The sequence below is a fragment of the Pelobates fuscus genome, chromosome 10 (genome assembly GCF_036172605.1).
Source record: "Pelobates fuscus isolate aPelFus1 chromosome 10, aPelFus1.pri, whole genome shotgun sequence".
In the NCBI taxonomy this organism is placed as follows: Eukaryota; Metazoa; Chordata; class Amphibia; order Anura; family Pelobatidae; genus Pelobates; species Pelobates fuscus.
In genome coordinates, this window is record NC_086326.1 from 41,969,773 (window position 1) to 41,979,364 (window position 9,592).

Consider the following 9,592-nt stretch of genomic DNA (forward strand, 5'->3'; position numbering starts at 1 on the left):
AAGTTAATGAAAGGGGGATGGAATACTTGGTGAGAACTTCCTATCTCTCAACCCCATGTGCTGAGGGGTAATTAGAACAAGCAATTGCTTAGCGATCAGCCCCAATTCTATCCTCCACTCTATGTATGATTGGATGGAAGTTAATGTGCATATGGTGACAAAGTGAGTCCCCAAGACCAGTGGTGTATTCTGGTTTTGTGCTGCCCTAGGCAGGACAAAACTCAGACGCCCCCCCCCCCCCCCTAATCCTTCCCTGCATTCTAAATACACACACACATTCACTGACAGAAACACATACTCGCTAACAGACACTCACACTCACTAACAGGCAAATACACTCACACTCACTAACAGACACACACACACTAACAGACACACTAACAGACACACACACTAACAGACACACACACACACTAACAGACACTGACAGACACACACACTAACAGACAGTAACACTAACAGACACACACTAACAGACAGTAACACTAACAGACAGACACACACTCACTCACATTAACACTCACTTCTTTTTATTTATTTAACCCCCCCCCCAGCCTCCTTACCTTAAGGAATGCTGGGGGGGGGGGGGGTTCTCCCTCTCCCTGGGGCTGCTGGGCTGGCTGCTAGGCGCGGGCAGGCGGCGCTGGCGAGGGAGCACTTTCCCCTGAGCTCTCTGCTCAGCTCCCTCGCACGCCGCCCGCAGAGTGAGGCTGGGAGGCGGAGCCAGAATATGATGTCATATTCCGGCTCCCAGCCTCACTCTGCGGGTGGCAGAGAGCTCAGGGGAAAGTGCTCCCTCGCCAGCGCCGCCCGCCCGCGCCTAGCAGCCAGCTCATCTGGCATGTCAGTTAGCCGCGAGGCTAACAAGACATTTGCCCTGGGCGTTTGGGGGGCGGCTTTTTTTGCCGCCCCCTGGAAAATGCCACCCAAGGCAAATGCCTTGTTTGCCTCGCGGCTAATACGTCCCTGCCCAAGACCCTTTAGTTTACATATGAAAGGACAAGGACCAGGAGTGCCTAAGCACTTGTCTAATACAGTACTACGGGATGCAGAGTCCAACACCCTCCCGTTATGGACAAGGGTCATCATTTGCTTGCTCAACAACTCAACATACTCGTCCAATTCCCACCCAATTAGTCCCTCGTAGAAATAATGAGCATTGCTACCCCACCCAACAAAACTAGGACTGATTGAAGTGGGTCACACCAACCCACCGCCCCCCAACAGACATTCATATGTACTATTGTACAGCACTGAGGAATTTGTTGGCACTTTATAAATACAAATAATAATAAAATGTAAAATAGCACTACCAGTCCAGTATTATTCAATAAACCGTTTCTCCACAAATTGCACAACAAATAATTATCTTTATGTTAATTTAATAATAAGGTTCTGAAAGAATGTGACTATAGAGGTGTCATGTACACGGTCATCTAAAGGAAGTGCATGATGTCACTCTTACATGGTGACATCACTCTTGGATTTGTGTTATAAATCAAGTTAATATCTTTGGACAATAAATGAGTCACGTGGACATTTAATTTAGAATCCATTAGAATCAATTAGTTTAACGAATAGTAAACTAGAATCAATTAGTTTCATTTTGGGGTGTAAATTCTAATTTTGTGTAATTCAAAATAATACGAATTTTGATGGATAAGCAATAATCTTTACTTTTGTATGTGTTATGTCACTCTTATGTCATGCATTAAAAATTATTATTGTTTACAAATGTACTCCGTACAACCTTTAAACATGACTGATATATTGCACAGACAGAGACAGATAGTAAAGACAACTCTGCTCTCTAGACCAATTAGATCCTAATAGTAGTTGAGAAAACGTATGTCTTGCAGCAGAATTCATTATGTTAAGGTCTTGTGAACACTGCATTTGAATAATTTGAATACGTTAGGGGAGGGAGACCTGACTCGTGGGGAGGGCTTCTGTTGACCTTGACAGGTGTGATAAACTGAGATTGAACACTAGTTTCTCAGTTACTCCAGATTGATTTTGGTCTCACGTTTTTTTTTCGTCCTCTCTCTTTGGCCACCTAGCCTTCTTTCCTATTGCTGGGTGAGAACTCTGTCTGTCCTGCTTTAGAAATGTCTCACATGGCATCTGAGATCATTGCATTTGTGCTAGCAGTGTCAGGATGGGTGTTGGTTAGTTCTACTCTACCCACAGACTATTGGAAGGTCTCAACAATCGATGGTACTGTGATCACCACTGCAACATTCTGGTCCAATCTCTGGAAGACCTGTGTCACTGACTCAACTGGAGTATCCAACTGTAAGGACTTTCCATCAATGCTAGCCCTGGAAGGTAGGAAACTCAATAGGAATCGTGAGATAAGAATAAAAGTACGATACATTTTTTTTTGCTTTGTATTTATTTACAAAACTTACAGGGTTATTTACTAACGTGAGAATTGCCAGGAATTCAACGTGAATTTTAAACCTATGGCCAATATAGCCAAACCAAAAACAAAGCCAACTCAGAATTCGGCACTCCAGAAATAGTGGACTACATCGCCAAATCTTAGGCACTCCAGATATAGTGGACTACATCTCCCATACTGTTCTTACAGCCATAATGCTCGCAACGCATCAAGGGATATGTTGTTTACAACATCTGGAGTGCCAAAGGTTGTCTACACTGATTTAAAGTTTTCTGTTGACCAAATAAGCTAAAGCACTTATTGACGTAACATCAGGGTATTTGCAATTCACAGTGATAAGCAATGTTATACGATTGTCACCTAAAAATGTCCTATTGCTATGATGCCTGTTCTAAGGCTTAACCTATCTTGGCCATATCTTATAGAGGTTTATTCACCAAAATGGGATTTCAGAGCGAGTCTCACATTTATGACCCCATAAAATTTCAAATTCGTGTTAATGTCTTTCGTCTTTGAAAAGCTTTCAGATTTGAAATTCTCTTTAAATCTATGTTAAATCCCTAACAAATCAAACATTAGTGAATAATGATTCCAGGGTTTTGAACATTGTAAGAATGAGTGCGCGGGCTCTCTTGTCCTAAATCTTCACTTAAATTTTTTATATCTGTTCCTAGGAGTAGACATGACCAATTTTTAATTATTTAGTGCATTAGTGCAATCGATTCTCTCATTGTGTTCTTCTAGAAGCACTACTGTTATAGACCTGGTAGATTTCCTAAGAATCTGCATTATTCACTAAAGTGAGAATTCCAAATTTACAGATTGAGTAGTCAAACTAAAGGCATAGCTGCAGTTCGGCTATTTTGATCATGAATTTTGGGATACCGTTGAGTTCTCACTTTAGCACATAACCACGATTGTCTTCTAACAGCAAACAGGCATTGAAGCAAAGAATATTGGACAGGTTAATTGCCTGCATTTTATCAGTGGCTGTTTAGGCATAATAATATTTAGAAAATCGGCTCTTTAAAGTTATATTTGTGAAATAATATTTGCTGATTTTACAGCACAGCATTGCCTTCTTTTTGATAAATGTAAATGAAAAAATAGCAACAAATAAGAAATCATTCAAAAATGTAAGCTGCCAACATCCCAATAAATCTCTTTTTTAACATATTCTCTGGAGTTAATGAGCTGTATAATAAGTTGGTTAATAACTAACATTTACAAACATTCTTGGTTTTTACTTGACTACCGTTTTACCCTTTTGACCACAGAAGTTCACAACAGGAACCAATATATCAATCTTGTACAAAGCAGGAAGAAAAATAAACATTTTAGTTCCACTAGACTGGAACAGAGAGTTGGGTTCCTAATATGAAAATATTGCTAAATATTACATTTTATGGGGTCCAGATTATAGTTTGAGATTTCTTCTAGGCTCACTTTTAGAGCTATGTATGCCAAGTTTGCGTAGAATTGCTTGATAAAAAGTGACAGTTATCAATATAATTGTTCAGTGGAATCAAAAGCTATTTTCACAAACTTGCAAGTTTGCTTAGCATATTAGAACATGCTGGCAGTAAAGTAATGGGGCCCGTTGGTGCACCTGCCATGGAGGTAAAATAGTAAAGTAGTTGCGTGTGCAATTTTCTTTAGCGGAGCCTAAAGATGGTTGATAAGACCCACTGTTGCAGTTAACAATAAATACGGTCTTTTGTTTGTTTTAATTAGTTTAAATCACCTGTGACACAGACAATGGCAGTAATTTCCAGGGCCAATAACGCTATTGATAATTAATACTATAATCATATATATTCTTTATTATATTATAATAATCAAATATATAATAAAAATAGGAAAATAGCTACTGTCTCAAAGTGTTTGATATTGAATTAGTGTCAACAGTCACTTGCATGTATCTGGTCATTTGCTTATTTTTAATGTCTTTATTTAAAGTCACTCTTCCCAGTGGATAATGTATAATAAACACAGGTTACTGGCTATGGGGGGGATAATGTATAATAAACACAGGTTACTGGCTATGGGGAGGATAATGTATAATAAACACAGGTTACTGGCTATGGGGGGGATAATGTATAATAAACACAGGTTACTGGCTATGGGGATAATGTATAATAAACACAGGTTACTGGCTATGGGAGGATAATGTATAATAAACACAGGTTACTGGCTATGGGGGGATACTGTATAATAAACACAGGTTACTGGCTATGGGGGAGATAATGTATAATAAACACAGGTTACTGGCTATGGGGGGATAATGTATAATAAACACAGGTTACTGGCTATGGGGGATAATGTATAATAAACACAGGTTACTGGCTATGGGAGGGATAATGTATAATAAACACAGGTTACTGGCTATGGGGGATAATGTATAATAGACACAGTTTACTGGCTATGGGAGGATAATGTATAATAAACACAGGTTACTGGCTATGGGAGGATAATGTATAATAAACACAAACACAAAAAAAAGAGAATGCAGCTTCAGAATTAATCTAAATAGTATGCTGTCTAGGAGGTGGGCGGGTCTGGGGGGGAGGGTCTGCTGCTGATTGGCTGGAATGCGTCTGCTGACTGTGAGGTACAGGGTCAAAGTTTACTCAATGATGACGAATAGGGGGCGGACCGAACATCGCATATGTTCGCCCGCCGTGGCGAATGCGAACAAGCTATGTTCGCCAGGAACTATTCGCCAGCGAACCGTTCGGGACATCTCTAATGGCCACATAAATACATACTTACACAGATATACATACACATTTAAATACACAGATACACAGAAACATACACCCTGACACACAGATAAACACGCTAACAAATGCATACACCTTGACACACAGATACACACACTTACATATACACATACATGTCAACATTTTTAGCCACCCTTCTGTTAACATACCTTTTATGTGCAGCAGGGTGGCTGGCAGTCTGATGGAAGTGTGGGTCTGAAACTGGGTCTTTGCTTCTCTCCATCCTTCTGTTCCTCTTCTGTCTCCTCCTCCTGAGCCTCTCGTGCAGCTCCTCCTGTAGCTGGGAGGAAGCGATCTGTACTCACTTCCTAACAACATGGGCAAAACTAAAGGAGTCCAGTCATGATGTTAAAGGACCACTGAGCCTGACCAGGCAACTGTTCACCATTACCAAGTGTTCTTAAGTGCATCAGCCCCCACCTCAGCATATGGGCCCCCATTTCTGCCACAGAAAGCTCAAAGCCATTTTCTTTTTTAGACAAAGTTATACTAATGCCCAAAATTCCAAACACTGCTACTTTAGTTCCTAATTTCTTTTAACTTGTGTTTTTAGGTTTTATCCAGGCCTGCCGTGGTTTACTAATTGCTGCAGTTAGTCTAGGCTTCTTTGGTTCAATCTTTGCACTTGTTGGCATGAAGTGCACCAAGATTGGAGGAACAGACAATCAAAAAATGAAGATCACAGCCTTTTCTGGTCTTCTCTACGTTTTGAGTGGTGAGTGTTCTATAGTTTATACCACAACCTATAATGATCACCTTGAAGCTACCTGTGCAATACATTTCTTGCCTGGCTACAGAATATATGATGTCACAAACTATGTGATTGGCAAATTAGTCAAGTTCCTTCAGTACTTGTCTTAGCGATATCTTTCCTCTCTGTATGACATCAAACATTCCGGTAATGGGATTTACAGAAGATATGATACATATCAGCTCAGCACATATAACTACAGCTCAGTGTGGGAAGATGTATATTGCAGATTGAGATTTTGCCATCCATTCTAGCCAGGAAGACAGCAACTGTGTAAGAAAGCACTTTGATAGAAAAGCATTTCTCCAGACAGTAGAGATATGTACCTCTAAAATACACTTTCATCATGTACTTTGTACATCTAGTAATCTAGATTTATAATAAACAGGGATGTAACATGGTATTTTATATATGTTTTGTATATCATAGAATGTTTCTCTCCACCTATAGAGAACAAGACTTAGACACAGTCACATCTTTTTTTTTTTTCTCTAGGTCTTTGTGCAATGACTGGGATATCACTATATGCACATAATATAACATCACAATTCTTTGATCCAACAGTTCTGGAACAAAAGTAAGTGGGTCATGGTGAAGGTCACCAAAGTATAAATTTGTGTTATTCAGTAGAGATTTATTGTTGCTATCTCTCAGGTATGAACTGGGGGCCGCCCTTTTTATTGGATGGGGTGGATCATCTCTAACCGTCATCGGAGGCGCTATTCTTTGTTTCTCTTTGAATGACAGTTTAAAAGACTCCAGGTAACCATAAAAATGTATAATTACCACCCAAACACTTTAAATGAAGAATGGGTAAAAACTTTAGAGTTATAGTTATTTTAACTTATTCCATTTTGCATACCTAGCACACATTAGGATGTAGCTGCACTGGTCGGAGTTTTGCCATCCGTCCCTCAACACCTTATATGGGGGACAAATTGCACGCATTCTTGGTCAAATATATGTACACAGAATATCCCTGTACTAAAAATTGAAGAAGGCCAAATCACAGGATCATGGGTGATTACATGTCATTATTTAGTGACATGTGAATAGGGATAACACGATATTCAAACACCAGTAATATGCTATTGACTATAGATTATCTATAGTATAGATCTATGACAATTTAATTTTAGGGCAGTGGTGAACTTATTTTTAGACTCTCCAAGAATTATTAATATGTCAGAGAAAAAAATCTCAACATGAAATGTATTTCAACATCTCCATACACCCCATGTCCCAAATCTAATCAGTTTAAAGGACCATTATAGGCACCCAGACCACTTCAGCTCAATGAAGTGGTCTGGGTGCCAGGTCCCACTAGTGTTAACCCTGCAGCTGTAAAGCTGAAAATCACAGTAAGAAGACGCTGGGCGTCCATAGGAAAGCATTGAGAAATGCTTTCCTATGGGCGGTTTGAATGCGCGCGCGGCGCTGACGTCGAGGTCACCAGCACCGAGGGAGCCCGGTGCTGGGGAAAGGTAAGTGTTTTAACCCCTTCAGCCCAGCGGGAGTGGGGGACCTAAAGACCCTATAATGCCAGGAAACAGTTTGTTTTCCTGGCACTATAGTGGTCCTTTAAGATCATATTTATTCTGAGCACTGGTTAAGTGAAAAATTAGTTATTGATCTTGAAAACATTTTTTTGAAACAAATTGAATATTTTTGAGATTGGTGGTAAAAGTAGCACTTTGCATCTTAAATGCACGTTTTACCTTGATAAATAAAATAAAAATGTTTTATTTGACATAATTAATCTTTGTATATGCAATAACCTAAAGTTTTTTTTGTTACATCTTTTAGAATACATTATTCTTATAACGGGGTCACTTCTGTGAGATCAGCACGGACACGCCTTCCTGATGAAAGTAATAGTCGCAATGCGCCGAGGGATCTTCCCAGACACTTTGATAAGAATGCCTATGTGTGATGAGAACATTCAGAAGGAAAATGACAATCTAGTGTACGACTCAAAGAAAGGAGCGTGCTTGACCAATGTGACACTCTAACTTGGTTTCCTCTACATTCCTGTATTGTCCTGTTTGCTGCAACTTTTATTCCCCTCTTCTTATTCTACCACAAAAGTCCTTCGGAATTGGCTTCAGCTATGACTCAAAACATGCTTTATACTCAAGTCTGTCACCAAGAAAGGCATTTTAGATACGACAACCAATTTAGAAAATATACAACTAATCACGATGAAATGGATTAATGGCAGGATTCTCTGTCTCCAAAAGCAGACTTACTGACTGGACTAGATAAGGTCACTCTAAAGAACATGTTAATAAAATAGGGGGTAGTTAAAATTTTCTAACTATATGGACCAGCCGGCTGACTATACTAATGCAATTTAACAAGGTAACAAATAGAACAAGATTACTTCATAATGTGTATCTGGTTGTATACAGGGCCTGTAATTATAAAACAAACATCCACACTTCCAAAATGCACAAACTGCCATTAAAACCCATACTGGTTTACAAGGATGAGAAATGTATATACACAAAACAATAGCAGCCTTTAATACCTACCCCAAGAAAAACAAATAAAAAGTACACTGTCTTAATGTGGAGCTATTATTATTGCCATTTATATAGCGCCAACAGATTCCATAGCGCTTCACAATATTATAAGAGGAGGGATTTAACTATAAATAGGACAATTATAAGAAAACTTACAGGAACGACAGGTTAAAGAGAACCCTGCTCAAACACACTTACAGTCTATAGGATTACACAAATTATTCCCCATGAGGATTCATGGAGAAAATGTGTTTATACTGTATGCCTGCAATCAATACATTTATAATGTAGAAATCAACCATAAAGTTACAGTTTATAATAAACTATCCAGATAGAGGTCATTACATACTAAAAATATATGCATAAAAAAAAATAGAAAAAAAAAAAAGGATTTTTTAAAAAATGCAGCAGTAGTGTCACAGGAAATGATTATTATTATTTTTTTTAAATCAATAGTGCATGTTTGTTTTGCTTTTTCGTGGTGTAACATGATAAAAAATATTTTTTAAAACAACAACCCCACTTTGGATATGTTTCCAGCTTTATTGAAACATGTGAATGTGATGGAAATTGTAGAATAATTAAACAAAACAGATTAACAGAATATATCAACAAAATTATTTTTCAAACTTAATATATAATTCCTTTTCCATTACAAAAAAACAAAAAACAAAACAAACCAAAACTAAACTGAAACATACATAAACTTTTCAGAGAATGCACTGAATTTACTTATCATAAAATTATTACTGGTTTAGCTGAACAACAATGAAAAAAAAAAATATATATATCTGCAGTGCCAAAGTCAGTCATCCAGTTCTTTCTTTTCAAACAAAAATCACAAAGAAAAAACACAAACATGGAACTGGTAACTTTGTAGTTTTAAATAAAGATGAATTATTTTTCAAAAGCAGCCTATGGTTTCCCAATGAATTTTGATTACTTGTGTGATTTAAAACAAGCTTGAGACTATTTTGTCTTCATGTAATAGGTTCCACTGGTACAGAAGGATTTAACCCTCTAACAGCTGTCATTGATAACAGTCACATCGGCATCTTGTCATGCATTGCTCCAAAAGCCTGTACAGGAAGATTCCACTTAAATTGTCAATATTGTAAGATCTTTCATA

At 38.3% G+C, this 9,592-nt stretch overlaps 1 protein-coding gene across 1 annotated transcript; it reads left to right on the forward strand.

Moving 5' to 3' along the window:
- The first annotated feature begins 1,957 nt into the window (after window positions 1-1,957).
- Window positions 1,958-8,183, forward strand: LOC134574618 (claudin-10-like). The gene is made up of 5 exons (XM_063433753.1): window positions 1,958-2,328; window positions 5,741-5,902; window positions 6,434-6,515; window positions 6,593-6,700; window positions 7,745-8,183. The coding sequence occupies exons 1-5, from the start codon at window positions 2,109-2,111 to the stop codon at window positions 7,869-7,871; spliced, it is 699 nt and encodes a 232-aa protein (XP_063289823.1). The 5' UTR covers window positions 1,958-2,108; the 3' UTR covers window positions 7,872-8,183.
- Window positions 8,184-9,592: the final 1,409 nt, after the last annotated feature.